The sequence below is a fragment of the Dermacentor silvarum genome, chromosome 2 (assembly GCF_013339745.2).
Source record: "Dermacentor silvarum isolate Dsil-2018 chromosome 2, BIME_Dsil_1.4, whole genome shotgun sequence".
Lineage (NCBI taxonomy): Eukaryota > Metazoa > Arthropoda > Arachnida > Ixodida > Ixodidae > Dermacentor > Dermacentor silvarum.
The window spans coordinates 94,672,202-94,693,983 of record NC_051155.1 but is presented as its reverse complement, the minus strand read 5'-3'; the positions used below and the strand labels follow the sequence as shown (position 1 = coordinate 94,693,983).

General features: G+C 45.9%; 1 protein-coding gene and 1 long non-coding RNA gene across 2 annotated transcripts; both read left to right on the top strand.

The window, feature by feature from the left end:
- The first annotated feature begins 4,859 nt into the window (after positions 1-4,859).
- LOC125943098 (uncharacterized) lies at positions 4,860-5,775 on the top strand. The gene is made up of 3 exons (XR_007465549.1): positions 4,860-4,982; positions 5,153-5,316; positions 5,567-5,775. It is a non-coding gene; the product is annotated as an uncharacterized LOC125943098 (long non-coding RNA).
- A 4,366-nt stretch (positions 5,776-10,141) lies between these two features.
- Positions 10,142-12,451, top strand: LOC125943483 (uncharacterized). The gene is made up of 4 exons (XM_049662823.1): positions 10,142-10,181; positions 10,695-10,859; positions 11,242-11,355; positions 12,201-12,451. Exons 1-4 carry the CDS (start codon positions 10,142-10,144, stop codon positions 12,449-12,451), a joined length of 570 nt encoding a protein of 189 aa, XP_049518780.1.
- The last annotated feature ends 9,331 nt before the right edge of the window (positions 12,452-21,782 follow it).

Sequence of the window (21,782 nt, the reverse complement as noted above, 5' to 3'; positions counted from 1 at the left end):
GTCCCTCGTCCTCCGAGAGTCACCACGTTTCTTTGGAAGCGGGCGAGGTCCGCACAGGGAGCAACATATTTGACAATTATTCACGCTTCTTTGTGCGCCCATCCGGTTCTGATTAGCAACGCAGGTTCGGCTGTGTGCATTATAGACCCTGCATACCTTCGACACTGCAAAGCGAGGGAACGCAGGGAAAACGTGGTGAGAGTGAAACGCATTCTTGGGGCTTTGACGTCACTTCGCCTGATAGTAGTGAAGAACGACACGCGCAGGTGTTTTTATTCTTTTATTCTTTTATTTATTTTTATTTTTACAAAAGCTGCTGCGGCTGAAGGAGCAGTAGCACTTGTGCTGATTTATTATATATTATAGCTGAACTGTAAAACATGACAAATGGACCTGTAAAACAACTCAAAGTGATCATGATGTGTTGTTATTTTTTTGGCACTGCTTATCCCAGAGAACGGTAGAGCAAGACCAACGTGTGCGCAAAGGGGAGTCCGGCGCACAGCATCACTTGCTAACATACCCCCATGGCTTCTTGCTCTATTTAATATACAACCTCCCCCTTCGAAAAAAATGAATAGACACATAGTAGCGGCAGCCGTATCTAAGAAACATCGCGCAATGCCTTACGCTGGCCTCATACATATAATGAAGCCAAAAAAGCGAGTACAAGTCTCGTTCAAGTTCGGCGTATTATTTACTTAATTATGTTAGTATAGTGTCAAAGCCCGAAGGCTTTACATATGGCAGTCACGTGACAGCATAGACTCCTCCCCCCCCCCTTCTCGAACTATCCGTCAGCTCCGTCCGGGAGCTGGCGCGTGCAGATGATAGTGCAAAACGAGTTTCAGAGTAAAACCGGACGCGAGTACGAAACGAGCGGTTGGGCGGGTCCGCATGACACCAGTTTCCCGCGCGCGCGTCACGGAAGCGGGCCGCTCTCATTAGACAGTTTTAGTTTAGCGTTCTTACGCTCCGCTTAGCTGCTGAGCGGAGCGGAAGCGCTAAGCGGAGCCCTTGCGGTATCCCCTAAGCGGATACCGCATGGCCCTCCGCTTAGCCGCTACCGGGCTAGCGGAGCGGGGAACACGGTCCGCTTACAAGCTGCAAGCCTGTAGAGCACTGCACGAGCCCGCTTTACGAGGCCCGAGCCCAGCCCGGGCCCGTAATACACAGCCCGAGCCCGGCCCGGGCGTATATGACCGAGACCAGCCCGAGCCCGGGCGTTCATTACTAAGCTTAGCTAGTGCCCGCGTGTGCATGACCAGGCCCGGTCTGTAAGAAAAAAATTCTTTTTTTTTACTTACACATTGTACAGTATCTGTCAGCCTCACCTTCTGGAGGTTTAATCAGCTGCAGTATATAAGCAATAAAAGGCCGAAATCTTTGTTTCTCCCACGGCAACATCAGTAATCCGGCCCATTGTCTGTGCTACTATTTTTCTGGTGGTGCGCATGCACTTACCTTGATTTGTACAATATGGCTTTATGATGTCATTTAGCATGCAAATATACAAGGCGTTTCATTTTAGCTGAACCAAATTTTTAAAGATTGCCTGTGGCAGATAGCACAGTTATAATCCTTGATCTAAACAATAATTCACATATATTTCCAGCTATCGCTGGAATTCCTCATAGACGAAATAGCTATGAACGGAAAGACAAAGAATATTTGCGTCACGGCGAGTTAACAGAATGGGAAAAAGTTTTAACAGAATGCATTTTAAACAACCCTACAATAACAACACTAGCTATACAAAATAACGCAACACCAGCTATACAAGATAGCATGAGACTGAATTTTACAAGATCAACATTTGCTAAGAAAACGAAACAGGATTTCCATTATATACTCAGAACCATACACAAAGGCACAATAATAATCACATCAGATACATTACAAGCGACCAAAGTGTCAGCTGAGTTCTTTTTACTGAAATTACCGCCATTTTTTTATCGGTTCAAAGTGAATGGTAGGTAATGTATTAACGACTGATGCTTGTAAAGAGTTCTGAAGATATGGAATTGAGCATATCTCAGGATTTATTGTGTTCGCATTATTGCGACGACGCTCTAAAGAGGCTAATTGTTTTATGTAGTTGCAAGCTAATTCTGACATGGATGGCCTAATGGATGGTCGAAACGCCTAATTGAATATTTAACATAATTACGCGAATTAACTTTTTAATTAATTAGTGTGCGGCACATCTTTCAATCTGCGAATTAGAGCCGCTGAGTTCGCAAGGCGTATCCACTTGGAACGGATTCTCAGGACTGAACGAGTTTCGAGATATTTTCAGTGTCCGACGAAATGCATGGGCGTTCCAGCTAACTTTTTGAGGGAAACGCCGTTTTATGCATTTAAGCACAAAAGTAACTGGCCTTCGCGCTAAAATAATGCCATAGTATCGACACTGGTAATAGTGCGATCGCAAAAGCGGTAACATGGAAATGGTTTTACGAGTAGTTCTTTGTATAATTTATTTTTCCTTTCGCGGAAACAATGTTCGTTTTTGCGGAAAAGAAAAAAAAATTAGCGTAGCTTGCACTGGCGGCGCAATGCTAAAGAGACAGCGGAGATGATGGGCACCTAGCTAGTCCTGGCTTTTGGGCTAGACTAAGCACTACCAAGTCATCCCCAGCATTTCCCGGAATTTATTTATTATTGATTGATTATCGATTAGCTATTGATTAGCTATCGATTGTCTTTGCAAGATATTGGCCAAGTACTTGGGATAGGCTGAGCACTACCAAGTTATCAGAATTTATTGGTTATCGATCAATTATCGATTAGGTATTGATTGGTTGTCGATTGGCTATCGTAAGGTATTGGCCACGTATTTGGGCTATAGGCTAAAGTCATCGCCAGCATTTCGGGAATTTATTGATTATTGATCGATTATCGACTAGATATTGATTGGCTATCAATTGCCTATCGATAGGCAATTAGTCCTCACCATTCTTAGCTAGACTTATCCAGGCTCAGCTTCGCTAGTTCACAGGTGTATGTGCCATTGCGCTTGGACCCTTTCTGCACTGCTGCCAGGATCGGCCCACATTTTTGGATTCAGCAGACACATTAGGCCCGGCTGAAATAGCTCCGCTGTTAAAAATGAGAACTTCATCTGTTTTACTATTTTCTTTGATAAGATATAGTCATGTGATAAGATATACAGTCAAGAGAGCGGTGTGGATCTGAGAAAAAAGGGGGTAACCGATATTCAAGTTGACATTAAGCGGAAAAAATGGAGCTGGGCCGGTCATGTAATGCGTAGGATGGATAACCGATGGACCAGTAGAGCTACAGAATGGATACCAAGAGAAGGGAAGCGCAGTCCAGGACGGCAGAAAACTAGGTGGTGTGATGAAGTTAGGAAATTCGTAGGTGCAAGTTGGAATCAGCTAGCGCAAGACAGGGTTAATTGGAGTCCTGCAGTGGACATAAATATAGCCTGATGATGATGATGACAGTCATCTTGCACGTGTCACTTCAGCTTGGCACAGAATGCACTGAACCATGCAATGCATAACGCTCGCGTGTGCTCGAAGGCCTACTTAGGCCCTTCAATGAGCGGGCCCGAGTCTGGCCCGAGCCCGTGGATTCAAGCCCGAGTCCAGCCCGGGCCCGCTGCCTCAAGCCCGAGCCCGGCCCGAGCCCGCCGACAAACGCTTCGGACGGCCGGGCCCGGGCCCGTGCAGTGCTCTACTGCAAGGTACGTCCACACTAGCGGCAAAAACGCGTGCGACACGCCGCACGCGGGCAAGTCCACATTCGCGTTTTGCGGTACGCGACAACGGCGCGTGGAGTGCCGCGTTGTCTCGTTCTATTCGACACTTCTAGTGACAACGCGCTCTCCCTTCGGCCGATTTCGTGTTCCATTGGAAGTGTCTGTGTTTCTTTGCGCCACTGCCGGTCACGCTCAGGCATGTCGGATACGGACTAGGAGCTACTGGTGACTGTGAACACTATAATACTTATTTGTTCTTTACTTGTGCGACGTCGTCGTGCCATACAGCGGACGAGAAAGCTTTGGGTGCGCCCTATATGGCGGTACAGGGACACTGAGAGCCCGGCGCACACTCTGCTTCCCCGCCTGCGCGCGAGAGATGATACTTCAGAGAGTAAGTGATCGATAACTACTTCTTCAATTCAGTGTTTACAACCTGCATATCGTAGAGGCTCACAAAAGATTGTGCCGTTTCTTGTAGCTACCTGCGAATGCCGCCGAGTGTCTTCGACACTTTGCTCGGTATCGTGCGGCCCCTGATTGAGCGGCAGGTGACACCGTTCCGCGATCCCATTTCTGGTCATGATCGACTAGCAATGACGATAGGGTAAGATTTATTTAAACCCTATTTCTTTCTGTAACGCGGGAATACCGAATATTCGGTATTCTGCTACACTTGTACTGACACCTAAAGGAAATCTTATTTACGCGCGGGAAACTTAGCGCACAGCGCATAGTGTCATTGCGAGATCAACGCACCGAATTGCCTCTGTACCGTGCATTGGTGCACGCTCAAGAACCGTAGGCGACCAAACCCCCCCCCCCCCCCACCCTTTTCTGCACGCCCGCACACACTTACTTATGGCGTGCCACATTATCAGTTCGTTGTTCTCGCACGTCAAGCCCGAGTTTATCTTCATTCAGTGTTTTCGTTTGCGCAAAAATGAACAGGCCAGTCCGTAATTATTTACTTAGCTGTTTATGTTATTATTGAAATTATATTTGCATTTTTAGTGTGGAATACCCAGAAAATGTTTTGTAGAGCACGGTACTGAGTGTTAATTTCAAAATAAAAGTTTAAATGATTTTTTACAGGTTCCTTGCGAATGGAGACACCTTCAGGAGCTTATCCTACAATTTTCAAACAGGGAGGTCAACAGCATGTGAAATTGTCAGACAAACAACTTCCGCCCTTTGGGACGCTCTTCAGTCAACGTATTTAAGATTTCCAGCAACTTCCCAGGAGTGGCTAAAGGTAAGCAGAGAAGCTGTGTAATTTATGTTGTCTGGAATCTGAGCAACCAAGGTATAGCAGTGCTGTCTAAGGATACCGTGCAATAGTTCAATATGACATCGTTCTGTATTAAGAGTTTGTGCTGGTCGAGTGCGTAATATGGGTGATAAACTTGACTTTGCTATTTTCAGATCGCTGCAGACATGGAAGAATTTTGGCATTTTCCCAATTGCATAGGTAGCATCGACGGCAAACATGTGCACATCCAATGCCCAGACAACTCAGGATCGAGGAATTTAAATTATAAGAAAACATTTAGCGTTGTCCTCCTAGCTGTGTGTGATGCACATTACAAGTGAATTCTTTCAATGCTTGGAACTTTACTGTGTTGATTTCCTCAGCCTGCACTCAAAAGGTCTCATGTTACCACAGCAAGCTCACCTGCCAGTGTGCTCTAATTTGCAACAGACGCCTTTGCAAATTTTGTGTGTTTATTATAAACTTAGAATAACGAATGTAGTACACAATTCCGTAGACAACTGCAAAATAAATAGAGAATGTACAGGGATGTGTTCTTTATTGTACTAATGTGTGTCTACTTCTAGGTTCACCTATGTAGACATTGGCCATTACGGCGGTGAAGGTGACAGCGGTATATTTCAGCGATCTCCTCTACTGAAAGTGCTGGAAAAGGGTTTGTTGGGCATTCCTCATCCAAGGAGCATTGGCGCAATAGGTCCCATTCCATACCACATGGTTGGCGATGAAGCTTTTCCGCTGAAGCCATTCATGATAAGGCCCTATCCAAGACGAGGTCAGTTGGAAGTTATTTTCACTGCATATCTCTGCCTTTAACACACTATTTATGCTGTTTTTCTAGTAAATTGTGGTGTTCTGCTCCTTTTTTATAATGTTAATTAAAGCTACACTGAACTCTGCATGTAAATTGCAACGCTTTCAATTGACATAAATCAGTGAGATATAAGCGTACACCATAGATAACACTGGTTTAGCTACTTAGCACGTGGCCAAATGACGAATAGCCTGTGATGTACTGTTTCCCTTTTTGTCAGATCTGCAGAAGTTCAGGAATGACCCAGCTCAGTGGCAAGAGCACCTGAAAAGGGCAACATTCAACTATCGCTTGAGCCGAGCAAGACGGTTGTTGAAAATGCCTTCGGAATCATGTCAAGCAGATGGAGAATTTTGCGGCGACCGTTTCGGGCATCGGAGGAAACGACACAAAATATTGTGAAGTCATGTGTTGTATTACACAACTTCCTGCTGAGTTCGCCGCAATGGCGATCTGCATACAGCCCTCCGGGTTTCACTGATCATGAGGACTGGGAAGGCAACATCGTAGAAAGATCCTGGAGAACTGGCAGTGACAGCCTGCCGGGCATGGGGGATCTCGTCACTATGTCTGGATATTATTCAGCAAGGTAAACTATCTCGCAAGTGAAAGCATGCACAATCAAGATTCCCTTGTTAGGCCACTGATGGTGTTGCATTTTGTTGCTTTTGCAGGACAGCTATGGATATGCGCAACCACTTGGCAACCTACTTTATGAATGAAGGACGGGTGCCATGGCAGGAGAGGACAGTGACCCGCGCGGGAATGGAGGTAATGATGCAGTTTTTCAATGACTTGCTCAAAACATATGTTGCAGGCGCATAAATTCACAATAATGCTGCACAAATTGGAGTGCGTTCTTGATTGCTGGAACATAGCTCGATATACACGTATTCACTCGGGAAGCTCCATCTCGGCCTCAAAAATAAGGGAATGAATTTTAAACAGTATTTCAGAACGTTTTCTTGGCGGAAGCTTGGGCAGTTTTGTGGCCATCCACGTGGCCGGCTTTGGGCACTGGGAACTGCAAGCTCCCTTGCGCTCTGAATTCTACTTAATGTGGTGCTGCAGCTCCCCAACGTTTCTTGAACAGCTTGTTCAAATGTGTCATTCTTTCTTCTTTTACTGTAATGACAACGCAGCAGTTTTAGTGGGCAGTTACACAGACGTAAAATATTTTGCAGGAAAAATGAACAGCAGAGCTACCGAGACTGTGGTGCCACGGAAAGTCGCGCTTGGGAGGGCTGCGCTGGTGGCTTCGCTGGTGGCTGCACTCTGTTCGTGCCACTGTTGGACCTTGGTGGCGCATGAAAAGAAAATTATCATCTGTTAAGAGAGGTACAACGTAGCATACCTAGAGACAAGCTCACCCGGAAGATGCTGTAGCCTCACTCAGGGTTGGACTGAGCAAGCTGAAATACATAGAGAATGTGTTTCCATAAGACAACAGGATTTGAAACGTCCAGTATGTGGTGCACAGCATTTTACTGCCAGCAAGACAATTTATGCTACACATTATTATCCGTCTTTGTAAGTAATAAAATATTTCATTTAGCAAGTGTGTTTCATGCATGTGTGTTCTATGATTGATCATTCATAATAGATTCACAAGTACCCACCCACAGCTCTCCTTGTCGTCCGAGTGGCACATAGGTGTTCTCCCGGAGCATTTGCATTAACATCAACAAATAATAAACAGAAGTACACAGACGTGTTAGATGGTAGTGCAAACAAAATGTGACAAAGAATACATTTTATCCAGCAGTTCTTCAGCAGGCGACGGGCTGGGCCAACTGTATATAAGATTTATTTATGCTGAATCAATATTTGTCAGAGTAAGTTTATTTATGCTGAATCAATATTTGTCAGAGTACCACATGTAGTTCCAAGTACGTAAACAAAGAAACAAAATACCAATCGCCTGCAGCACTACTAGTTGAGAGTGCCTCTTCGGCCTGCTGCAGGTGTCTGTGAGGGCAGGAATCATTGTGTAAACACATAAGTCATCAAGGACATCGTTAAATATAGGATTACTACCTACCCATTTTGTAGCAGTGGGATATTCGCGGTTAATCTGAAAAGCAACCATAAATCGAGTATCGTATTCCACGATACACGCACATCGGTTAACATTTCTCAATTATGCAGCTACTATCCAAATAATAAATCCTGTTCTGCATCGTACCGTAAAACCCCCGAGCAACAAAATAAGGCAACGAAAAAGTGACAGTAATTTAGTAACTGCTTCGATAATGTCGGCTTTGCGAGAGCAGCCAAATAGGAGTTTGCAAGCACGGGATATCGCAGCCATCAGACGGGGGCAGGAAAATATTGAAAATTGGAGTGATAGGTATGTGGCAACAAATGCAGTCACTAAATGCTGCAACATGAAGAAAGGCGGCGGGCACGGCCGGCAGAAAACAAAACCGCGAGCTGTTATTCAACCGCGTTTAATATTTCTGCGTGAAAATGATATGTATGAATGTGTTCTATGATCAAAACTCCTTATTTAACGAAGAAATACAGAAATACCTCCGGCCGTGCGCTGCACGAATTCGCCTCGTTCACGACGCGCGTCGGACACATGCCTCTTCGAAGTATTGAACAACACAGCACCATTTTTGAGCATGATAAGAGAGCGGCCGTATTCAGAAATTAATTTCGCCACTGGACTTGGTCTACAAAGGATTAAGAATCGCCTGTAATGAACATGTCCGAGAGGGTCATTTCGTTTCCTTCGGCGCGTCAGCCATTCACGTGAGCCACGGCAAAACTAAGTCGCATTTCTGAACACGGTAGTACATGTACCCGTGCACTAGCGAGCATACATTGACGCAGGGAGCAAATATTTTAATATATGCACCAGATCAGTTCCCCGTGTGAGCGGGAACAGAGGTGAGCGACACTTCACAAGTGCACCTTACTTTTCCGCGTAGTACGGTGTGCTCTGGAGGATGCTGTCGACAATATCAAAGTACGTCCACTCAGTCTTCACTTTCCCGTCCTTGCCGGGAGCACCACTCCCTTGCAGGCCTTCTTTTTTTCAAGGGCTATTTTGAGCCAGCGGTCGCGGAAGTTCTTAAATTTCCCCGCTGCCTGCTCGCCTGCATGGTATGTACAAACACAATGACATGCTCGCACATGTTCCGCAACATTCAGAAAATTTCACCAATTACTCACCTGTCATGCCAAACTGCTGTCCAATAATGTGCCAGCGGTTGGCGCGCAGATCTTGTCTTTAAAATCGCCGTTCGACTTGTCATACAGGCACAGATATCCCCGAACTGTTTCCAAAAAAGCCTCCATTGCTAGGCGACTTCTTCGTCGACGTCTCGGTGGCGGTGTGGGAAGGCTTAACAAAAACAGCCCCCTTGACTGGAAATGGCCTCTGAGATTTTACGGCGTGTTTGTCACTGTTCGATCTCAGAGCCCATACATTATGATTCTACGCTTGTGCGACAGCTGGCGCCACGAACAGCGCGGCGCGCTTCTGATTGGTGCTCGTTTTGCGGCTGCCGCGAAAAAATGGGTCTCGCACCCATTCGCGCGTTTGCCGCGCGTTGCTGCCGCTTTTCGTGAATCCTGCCGCGCGCGACAGCACCGCTCGCCGCGCGCGGCGTGTCGCGCGCGTTTTTGTCGCTAGTGTGGACGTACCTTTAAGCGGAGCGTCGCCGATGTTTTCCGAAATCATGAATAGGGCCGCTAGGGCGCAGCACTAGCGCCCGCCCGTTCTGGTGAAGCCGCATCAACACCAACAGCGCTTTCAAATACAAGATGGCTCCCTACACTGTGGACGTGCTCGCCGCTACTAACCACTCTACTGCTACATCGTATTCCTATTCTTCTGCAGCGCAGCGCAGGCCCCGAAAGCGATTTCGGACTGACGAATATTTGTGCTTGCTGCGGGAAGTGGCAAGTGCCGACCCCTACCAAAATCAAGCAGCATGGGAAGAAGTACTGCTGCATGTAGTGCGCGCCGTGCAGGGCGATCTGACCATTCGCGCTATAAAGGAGCGCGTTGATCTCCTTGTGGGGTATTTTCAGCAGCAAGATAGCATCAACCTAAGAAAGTGAGTATTCGCAGTCCTGTTTACGCTCTTTGTTCAGTATAAGTGAAACGTATAGTCACAACGTAATCTGCTTTGTTCTCCGTAGATCCGGCATCGAGGAGCACTATGGAGAGCGAGAACAATTGCTGCAGGAAATCTCCGACCTAATGAAAACTTTGCCGCGAAGGGTCAATGGCACGGGCCCGCGGCGGCAACTCGCATGGAAGCCGTCGGCAACAGCCCGACAACGCCTGGCGCGGGAAATTAGAGACGCGGCCATGGCATCTGTGAACGTCTCGGACGGTGGAGAGACGAAGGGCAAGTGATGTACACTTTGCATCTGAGCCCTTGTTTCGAGCACCTTGCGCGCCTGGTGCACGAGACCTTAACGGGGCTCAGTACGCGTTCCTTACATGTACACGTGTGTCCGCGCCGTCTCTGGTCACAGTGCGAGCACCGAGACGCCTAGTATTTGGCCATGGCTCCAGCCTAGTTTACAGAGCTGAATTTTGCAACGCTTCTTAGACCCTTGCCAAATACTGAGCCCCCTTATTGCTCTTTACCATGCAGTCAAAATGTTGCTTTTGGACCCATCAGTTATTTTCTGCCTACAGAGAGAGCAAAATTACCATTATCACTAGACATTCAATTTTAGCTGCTGCTTTTCATACCCTTTCCCATCAAGCCAACTTCAGCGTATATGTTAAATTATGTTCGCAAACACAAAAGTCTATAAAAGGCAACTCCTTCTGAATGTGTATTTCAAAGATATTTCTTAAAACAAAAATGTTTGATGTCATCCCTGTGCCATTTCTGTTTTCTTGTATGCAGAAGAGGGGTGTGTATCAGGATTGTTGCTGTCGATATATGACAACAACAATGACATTGCAGATGAACCATCATTGGATGGGCCTTGCTCCCCACAAGAGGCCACTCCCGGGAATGAAGGCAGCTTGACCAGGCCAAGTCAGCAAGTGTCGGCAGCCAACTCGTCACGTATGTGCAAAGGACACTGATAGTAAAATAGTTTATTAATTCACAATTTGTTCTGCAGGCTCCTTAAAACATGGTGTTTTTCCTTCTCAGAGCAGGGGACAATCACACATGATGGAATTGCAATCTGACTTGTCTGTTTATTTATAGTCATGAACAGGGGATGTATTTCTAGAGGCAGGACATCTGACATGTCAGTGTTTATTCATGTGCACAAAGAATTACCATGGTACACCACAAATTAAACCATTTAATCACTCCCATGCAGTGCCAAGCACTATGCAACATGCTCAAAAAGCAAATGAAAAGAAGCGAACGAAATGTAAACTGAAACACCGACTAATGCAAGTGATGACTATGTTATAAATTTATAATGCCCTTGTAGCACTGGACACCACCCATGGAGAACAGGCCACAGAAGAGAGCGAAGTTGTTGAACAAGCACGAGGGCCCGTTAACCCACAAAAAAGGCGGCGACAAGTACGAGATGTCCAAAGAGGTATGGCAAACAGATGACAAGTGCCATCATAGGTGTACGAAACTAATACTGTGCTTATTAAGCTAAAGTCCTTTTGGTTCACGTTTTCTGAGCCGTTGGGGCCGTTGAATTGTTTCTACTAATAATAGCTACATGATTTCGTGGTTTCCTCTCCAACTGTATGGTCATATAAAATTTGTCTTTTTTATCCATGCTAAGTGGCAGCTTATGCCAGTAGTGTATTTATTAGGATCTATTCAGTTAATTCATCCATGTTTCTTTGCACGTTCAGCAACTGTGTATGGTGCACAGCATCTCGGTCCTCGATTGTCCTAAGCACAACAGTGCACCCTACACTCCTTGTCCTCGACTGCATGGAGTGCAATGCAAGGTGCTGCCACAGTGCAGTGTACTTGTCAACATTGCATAGAGTGGAAGCGTCAGAAGTCATGCCATTGCCCAAATACGATGGAACACTAAATAATATTCAAGGAGTACAAGTGTGAGTACCAAGGTCACTGCAAGCTAGTATGGACAGACAAGGCACAAACCAATTAGTCAACGGTGAACACTTGAAGTAAATAAAAAACGAAACACGTAAAGATTTTTTACATGTCTTTCAGAGATGGGTAGCTATCAATAGATGACATCAAAAAGAAGGCACAAAAATGTAGTTATACTATGCAACAATTTTACAGATCACTTTGTTTTAACATATTGTAATGCAAAAAAGAAAACAAAGTAAAGAAGTGAACCTAACGACTATATTTGCACTTGAGACCGATAAGGAAAAAATGAGTTATGAGCCAAATAAATAGGGATGTCTTGATGTGAGTGTAGTTTGATGTTTCTTTATTATTTTTCAGGAATCAGAGGCCTCCAAAGCATGGGGCTGGAGCTCCTGACAAGGAGAGAAGAGAACGATTTTATCCTTCGGCAAAAGGAAATTGAACTGCAGCACCGTAAGCTCGATAATGATGAGAGGCGCCTGGCCTTGGAAGAAAAAAAGGTGTTCCTATTTGAGGAAAGACTGCAACAACTTGAAACACAATGTCAGCAAAATAATGAGAAAATGCTCGAGCAGCATGCAAAGAAAATGATGACCCTTCTCATATAGAACACCTTAAAAGTTCGGCAAGAAAAATTTCTCAAAGTGGTTCCACTGTGTTCAACAAACAGTCAGTGTTGTGGCATCAAATAATCCTCCAGCAGTGGGGGCTCAACTCCAAAATACTGCGAGACCTGCGAACCATACATAGAGGTGTGACAGTTTGCAAGTATGGTACCAACTTTGTACATCCATGAAACATTCTGTCGGTTCAGCTTCTCATTTTTTCGAAAATCCAAGAATGCAAACAGACCTGCTATTTTGCCTAAACCCCATTCTACTGCTTGCCTTACAATGCTCCTTTTCTTGTTAAAAGCACACTGCGGCACGGTTATGCTAGTCTCGCCATAAGGTTTTAGCAGCAGAGGTCGCAAGGGATAAGCAGGATCCCCATAGAGACAAAAACTGTGCCCTTTGACAAGCCTTTCGAGCTTTTCATAGGTCTTGCTCTTTCGAAGAATACCTGGAAATATAGGAGTACATAAAGACAGTTTACTACAGGATATCACTGAGTTTAGCTTTCAGTATAATATTGCGACTTGTGTACAGTAGTTCGCCTGCCAATACCTATAAACAGTTGTTGAGACCGCCTAGTGTGATTTTTCAGATGTACATTTTTACTTGACGCAACAAGGTTAGTTCAGGATACTCCATTAAATAACAAGGTTCCTTCATATTACTTGGCAATGAAACAGTTATTTCCATTGCTTCTGGTAATGATGGTGCCTTCATAGGTGTTATTCCTGACGTCAATTTAAATTGTAAACATGTTGCACAACATGTCACTGTTTTGCCATTATGAGCTTCCTAAATTTTACAACACCATTTTCACAACCACATTGACTATTGTGTCACCGCAGAAGACAATAATTATCTCACGAGGTCACTCGTATGATAAGTAGCAGTTGAACAAGGGGTGTCACTCAAGCCGTTTTTCAACAAGGGGGCTAGTCGGCAAGTATGTGCCTTGTCTCGCACGGCTGTGGCTGCATTAGGCATTTCTTTGAGTTATAGGATGTAGCCAGTAGCTCTACATAATAAAAACAAACACCGCGAACTTACCTGCATCATGTCGACTGCCCACATATGGGCCTTTCAGCTGGCAGATAATGCCATTGGGGCACAAGGCCGACTGGTATTTAAGGGCATGAAAACGTTTGTGACCCGAAAAGAATAGCTTCTGGTCCTTCGATGGACGACAAATGGACCGCGCTGTCCCGTCGATGAAGCCCCAGCAGTTGTTGAGCGGTGCCCCTTTGGAATAGACGGCCTGCGAGTAAACGTGATACAACTGAATACGAGCACACCTTGGCATGTAATTGATCGCTTACCTGGGGAAAAAACTTCCAGTTTAGCAACGTCCAGCCATAAGTGATTATTCACATCTCGTAAAAGATGGACGAAAGTGCTCTTAATGTGTGCGAACACCGCATTAGTGGCTGACGATATGACGGAATTATGTCGCCCGAAGAGCGGCTCCAGTTCCCCCAGCCTGTTTCGATATGCCAGCCGCCGCAGCGTTACGCAGAGACTCCCAACTCCTGAAATGTTGACGCACTGCGGCGTTGACACAACTTCCGGCAGTCGTAGTGCCCGATGCAGCCTTCGCACATCATGTTTATCGAAGCGAAAGTACGTGCGGAATTGCCCGCTGTCCATGCCGTCGATGTCGAGGAAGCCATGCAGTGACAGAGGGTCTCGGCGCGTGTACTGGAACACTTCTAGGCACAACAAATCTTCTATATCTGAGAATTTCAAAGTAGACATGAGAAAATTGTCCTCCAGCACACTTCTGAGCGGCATCACTAGTCGTGCGAGCGCGAATAACTTCTGTAATACACCTCCAATTGGTTATGTAAGCAAATAAAGTGAAGTGAACACCACATCTGACAAAAACACCACCAGCGCATTGGCGTCAGAAAGGATTGGATTGGATTCGGAATGCAACCCCGCTGGCTACCACGTTATGGTGATCTAAGTCGACACTTCATTTTCCACTCGATAAAATGGACCGGTGACGCATTACAAGCGCCCGTCTAGATACTCCATAAACAAATAAGTTATATATATATATATATATATATATATATATATATATATATTCGTATTTCCTTGTAAAAGTGACGAAACGGTGTTTGATTTTGTTTCACTATGCTGATATTGGCCAGAGGGCGCTGCAACTACGAAATGTCCACTCCGCTACGCTAAACGCACAACTAAAACCTGAAAATGGCCCGCCGCTCCGCTGTGGCTTAGCGGGGCAACTCGGAGCGGAGCGGACCGTAAAGACGCTCAAATAAAACACTCTATTCCTTCATCCGCGGCACGCGGCATACCGCAAAAAGTCGGTCCAGGAGTGATCCCTGCCGCGGCAAGACAAATCTGTTTCGCGGCGCGCGGCTTGGCGCCGGCGGCGCGCCTCGCGCGTTTTGCCGCTAGTTTGTACGTGCCATAAGAGTGGTCCAGCCTGTACGTCAACTGTTAATATATCTTGTGGGATTTATGCTAAAATATGTCACAAACATTTAACAATCAAAATTTTTATGTTAACTGCTACTATATTGAAGTAACAGGTTTGCTAATGCTGCTTTCTCAACAGCTGTCTGAAAACACTGCTGATCAGTTTCTTACAGCTAAGTTATCTTGGTCCCTGAATTTCTTGTTCACTTGTCAATAAGGCACTGACGAATTAGTTTGTTCAACCTTTTCGTAGACTCCTTGGCTTCCTAGTTCTGCAGAATGCCTATTAATGGAAGACGATCTTCCAAAAATTGTAAGCCAGTGGTAAACGGTCTATGAGCATTTCCTACTCTACAGGGATTTGTTGTGCACAGGAGTTGAGGAATACTTTGGGGGAACACAGGAGCGCGTGACTCGCTAAGCGCCGACGTAAGCACCTTTGTCCGCATTGCGCGCCAGCGCGACTTGACACGCATGTGAATTCGCTCGTTCTGAACCAAACCTGCTCGTCTGCTTAATTCTCGATTAATAACCGCGAACATCGCACATCGCAGATGAATATTCCACAAAAAAGCAGTAAAGCAGGGGTTCTTCGTAATTTTTTTTGGCGACACACAACATTTTGCTGCGCAACGTAAAATGCCCCCGGTATCGTAGCAGAAAACGCGAACAGCGCTTGCAGTGCTTTCTGCACTATAGTGCAGCGCTCCTTCAATTGGTTTCCGCACCTTGTGAAGTTCTAGGCGACTTGCAATGTCTAACCAAGAACAGGCACGCACAACGTTCTCTAACTTAACCCCCTCGTCCGTACAGCAAGCATTCAAGCATAGTCAGCAACTAAAATGATCAGTTTTGTATTCCATAAAGCGAGCAGCACTCGCCGAGATAAAAGGAAAGGCACTTTCCGTCAGCCGGTCGGCTAGCACTCACTCGTCTCGGGAGCTGCCGCCGATAGGTAACTTCAATGCATTTACACGCCACAGAGAAATATACAACGTACGGAATACTATTCATTTCGCCGTATAGTCGTTCTGATAAGGTTAGCGGCTATTTGATACATAACTGCATAAAATGCGTGCTTACCTTTCATTCTCTTGGAAGCGGTAAAAAAAGCGCCCTGCTGTCCCTTCCCTCGTTGGCCAACCACAAAGCCGCGCAGAACTTGTGGTCTTCCTTCTGTTTTTCATACATCGCTGGAGCACTGGCGGATACAGAAGCAAAATGTTGGTGAGCACAGTAGAAGGTAAAAGCGTGCACGTGTGAGGGCGGCAGGAGCAGACGAACGGATTGGCAGCCGGAGCGGTAACAGCGAAAGCGCGGTCCGTTGACGCAACAACGCAAGCGACTAAATAAAGATATAGCGTGCTAAAAAAGATGACCAAAAACGCATTTTATTTCTACATATAATTGCACCATTTACCTTTATTGCTATGTAGGTTGAAAAGATAGAACCACATATGCAGAAGTTACTAAATTTTTCTTTGGCTGCGAGTGTCATGGCGACGCTTTATTACCAATACTGATGCTAGCCCAACTGTCCACCCCCTGGTGAGGACGCTATCAATAGACGAGAGGGTATCACCTCTGCAGTGTACGTCATCATATGACGAGATAATCGAAAAATTGCAGAATGTTTCTGCTTCCTCAATAAATATGAACCATTGTTTAAATATTGTCCTGAAAGTTTTGTAGTATCATCGCGCGCTGACACATTTTTTATTGTACATTAGGCAATATAATATTACCATTTGTTTAACTGTTCGTCTACAGGTGGTAATCCACGCGTTAGAAATTCTAATCACTCGATTCAAAGCAAGTAGCCACATCACCATCAGTTGCGGACATGTTGAAGATGTCGCACACGGACGTTGTCCTCGGGCTGCACGTCTCTCACCGACGAATAGAGCTGCTCGTCTACTTCATGGAGAAGCATCCTTACCTGGTAAAGACGTCGTGCGTGATGGGGCCAACACTCACCGCGGCGTTGAGGACAGAGTTATGGTGCGACCTGGCGGCTCTCCTCTACGCAGAAGACCCGGCTGTTAAGACAGCAGCCCAGTGGCCGCAGTACTGGAAGAAACTTAGTTCCCGCCACGACGCCGCTGTATTATCAGCCGAGCACTAGTAAATACTGGAGTTCAGCTAATTGAGAGAAAGCATTGATGTACTGTGCTTCATCTACGCCCTCAATGCAGGGCAACTGCTGGAGGGCGCTTGCAAGGGCTTCGAGGCCATGTCCTAGCTTTGGTGGGACGCAGCAGCGCAACCGGTATGTCTGCACCATGTTTTCAACCTCAGGAGCTGGTGAGAATCAAAACCACAGCCTACTTACTGCCATCAAGCATTCAGGCTCGTCTTATGATAGGCGCTTGTTTCTTGCGCGATTTGCAGCTTTAATCATATTCCGCCTGCGCCTATTAAAAAAATGCGCCACAGCACCCGTCCGCGTGGCGTAATGACAGCATTAATTTTGGAAGGCCTATTACTCAAGCGCGCCGCCTATCACCGGTGTACCGCGGGTAGTCCGTGTGTCGGTCGGCACAAGACCAGGCACATGTGGTGTCACACGTAAGCAACATTTACACATTCTGGCAGCCCCCCATTCCTCATTCGCATCGCGCATTATACATATTATCCCCTCTGTACGGGGTGCAGCATTATGTTAAGTAAAGTAGCATTGTACCTTTGGTAATCATTTACACAAACACATATCAGGTGGTGCGCTGCAAATGTAATTATTTATGCACATTTGCACGTGAAAATGAACTGGAGAGTACAATGTTGGGCGTAGTTAATTCTGTGGAATGATCTTTGTCTGATCCTTAGTATCGTGCCAGTTCTACTTTTCTTCGCCTGTAAATATTGCCACTATCACCCTGCCGATATACAGAAAAAGTGAGTAAAATAAAGCGCCAGGAAAACGTTTTTGCCTCTCGGGTTATCCCTTTATCCATACGTCGGACGACGACAATCCTTGCAAACAGAAGAGAGTTCGTCCTGCATGTTGGATGGAATATCTCAAGCGAGTTCGAAACAAACGACCTGCCAGATGCCGCCCCGTCGGCGCTCACTGAACTGAGCAGCTCGTGTAATGTGATTTAGTTATGTTATAAGGCCGATGTGTGTTCCTCTAGTATGGTCAATTCTCCCACAAATGCGTACCAGGTCGTTTAACCTCAACCGGCGCTTTATAGCGACTCTTGTTGCAGTCAAAAAATATATATCGGACAAATTTTAATATGTCAACCCTCTTGAATAAGAAATATCGTAAGTGCATAGATAAAATTGCTTATACATAAAACCCATAGGGGAAGATTTCTCATGTCAACCTGGTGGTAGGTAAGAGAGCGCTGACCATATGTGTTGATAGCAGAGCTGCTGGCTGCTTGAAGAGGAGCAGTTTTTTAGAGCGCAGTCCGTCTAGTCGCACGGCAGGAACGACACTGACCTCTGCACCTGTGTCCACGAGAAATCGATGTCCGGGAATCCTGTCAGTGACGTAGAACAGGCGGCTTGTCGTACGGCAAGAGTCACTGGCCGCCATTAGTGGCTCGGCGGTATGTTTCCCTGCCAGCCGCAAGGGGAACGGCACTGACGTGCGCTGGCACCTAAGTTGCTGTGGTACCAGCAGTACACGCGGTGACGAGGGCTTGAACGTTAGCAGACAATCTCGCCCGGGAATCGCGGTCTCGTCGACGAGGGTGCACATGAAACCGAGGTCTATTAACAGTCTCGTTAAGGTAATCGATCAGTTGCTAAAGGCGAGACTGTCGGTCTTCCGAGTAGCGACAGTTCCGGTAGATGCCGTCGCCACAGTACATCTTCTGAATAATCAATGACGCGATCAGCCAGCTTGTCGATGGACAGGCCGTCTGGTGAGGTAGCCAAGGCAATAACCACAATCTGCGGCAGGCGCTGAAGGAACAGTTCTCGCATTAGCGGGCTGTTTGCGTGCAGCGGCCAGCCTACTGCCAATGAGAAGCCGCCGCATGCGATGGAGCAGTTTCGACGGTCGCCGGTCGCTGAGCTCCTCTCGTTGAGAAGCTGCTGAATACGCCTGCTCACAGACACATACGTGCGGTGCAGCACTTTCGTTTTAAAGTGGTCATATGGGGTGGTTTCAGGGGGCGCGTCCACAACGTCGTAGAACTTCTCAACCACCTCCGTTGAGAGTGCGGAGGCAGCGTGGTAGAACTTCGCTCGTTGCGAAGCAATGCGCCCAAGGGGGAAGATGGCCTCCACGTGTGTAAATCAGGCTGCAGGATTCTGTGTCCAAAACGATGGCAGGTGAATCGGCAGCGTTGCGATAACCTCTGCGCCGATCGCCGGTCTGTCATTCGTGGCCCCATCCATGCTGTGGTACTCGCCTTGTGATCACGTCCGGGTCACAACGTTATAGGGACCGAAGTTAGGTTCACTATAGCAATGCGTGAGTCGTCAAGCGAAAGACCAAGGAACGGTTCCGGTCGATGGCAGGAGCAGAAGAGACTATATTGTATTTTCTTTTTCTACCCTCGCAGCGCAAGTAACTAGGCACATGCGCATGCCCATGCACCTGAGCACGCCATAAATAAAAGGCGGCCGATGACGATGGCCTCTCGACTGTAGTTGCCAGGAAGCCTGATAAGCAGCCAGGGATCTTTGAATTCTATTGCGTTCCACCCTTAAAGGCGAAGCTTAAGCGTCCTCCAATATTTTAGTATTACAAATGCAGTTATTAACGTTTACTTCAACAGACATAAGTGTTAAAAGACAAGGCTAGTAGACGATTTTGCGAATACACGCTACTATGCAAGGTAAGGATGGAAGAACCATACTTGAAGAAAATGTTGCACAGAAATCTTAACTGCGCCCTAATACTATATATCAGTAACTGTTTATTATTGATTTACAGTTGTTAATTTGTTATAAGGTATACTCCTGTATATATAAAGCAGGCCTGGATACATGTTCTATGTGGAGTTACCATCCGTGCTGTTTTGAACAAGAAGCTTGTTTTGGAAAAATGTGCAGTAAAACTGTGTCCCTTTCCCTTTTTTGTGCCTTCTGTCTGCATTCCACACACCTAATATATGTTTTGATGTAAAGCCGTAGACGAAGTACTGATCTGTGGAACATTGAGCAGTGGAGCATCATATACGGGAACATAAGTCACTGTGCCACACTGAATAGGTTGAGGCTGCTCCATTTTTTTCGGGCATTAGCGTGCCCGCAAGAAATCTGTTCAGCTTAGGCTAGAGTTTGCACAAATGTGTAGGCAGGTACTGGTATGTGTTCAGGAGCAGAAACAAGGCCAAAGCAAAAAGAACAAACAGGTGGCAGGTGTCTGGATCTACACTGCATTGTTAACCGCGTTGCTAAATACATAAACTGTTTCCTGTTTGAGATGATTTATATTCAAAAACGTTTTCTGAATAGGGAAATTCTTTTGTTCCTTGCAGTGCAATAAATATCCATCCCTAATTTTCTATGCTACCAGGCTCTTGTACTTGCACTTAGTGTATTTGCTTTAAGGTTTTTAGAGTGTACCATAGAGTACGATTTTCACGTTTCCACCATCCACACGCCAGGCACGTCGCCGTCTTCATCGTGCACCTGTAATCCTCGTCGAGGAGGTGATGAGCGACGTTGCCGATAGCTACGTGTAATTGGTGAAGCTGCTCGACATCCTCACCAGGTATGTATATTGCGCACTGTCACAGACATCTACAAGTAATAAAATGTTGGAATTCATGTACACTTCGAAAATTTTGTGTGCACTATGTCAGCCTACTTGTGCACTGCTACACAATCCACGGTAATTTAAACTTCACAACTTTCTGCAGTTTGCCACCACAGTGAGAAATATCACTGAAATTATTCTGTGAACTCTTTGCTAACAAAAAAATTGCGTATTTCTATATCAATAGTGTGCTTGTCACAGTTATAGTTGTAGGACATCTTGAGAAAGATTGGAAAGGCTGCAAGATGCTAGTATCAGCGGCAAGCTGTCTCTGGAAATGTGAGGTACAAGCGTCTTAACTATTTGTGCATGTATCTCTAGAAACTGATTCAATATATTGCCATATGTTTTGAAATTACATTTCCCGAACACATGAGTTAGGTTTAACAGAAATGAGGATTCTAGGAGCAAAAACATTTTATTTTCGGCTCATCTCCCTCAAGTGCAACTATCTATGCCTTAGACAGCGACGTTTAAGTACTGTTAATGCAAGAGGGGAAGCAATTCTGTGTTGCGCATGGAATTACTACTCTACTTTTTATTCAGCACTGCGATTGAGAAATCTGTGTAATTGTTTTTTCAAAGTAAGGACAGCAAAACAGCTTGCTGGAGGCGGCAACCAGTGAATAGTATTACGCATGGAATGTTTGATGCCTCATTTTTGTGCAGTGCTTTGTGATAATTGCGCGTTTCACATAAGTTTTATAATGTCGCGATCGATTATCATCATGAAAGACTGCTAAAATTTGACAACATAGACATAACAAATTGTGGTCAGGCAGTTGTATGCATCCGCAGCTCTTATGTCAGCTACTGACAGCAGTGCAGCAGCTGGTCATTGATTCTGCTTACCAGGCCAGCGCCATGGAGCGGCATGCCACAGCGGCGGAGCGGAATGCTGCAGTGGTGTAGCGGAATGCTGCAGCTGCTGAGCGGCAAACTCAGCAAAATTAAGATTTTTTTGCGAGAGCTGCGTGGCTTGTTACAGCTCGTACCACTGCTCTCATCATTCGAAAGTAGAGTATTAGAGACACGTCACAGCATAACATATGATGGATAAGAACACCAGCCATCAATGCTAACTCTGCTGCACATAAAACAGCTCTGCACCCAGCCCTTTGTACTTCTGTGCTTCTAAACACAGTTCCTACGCGATAG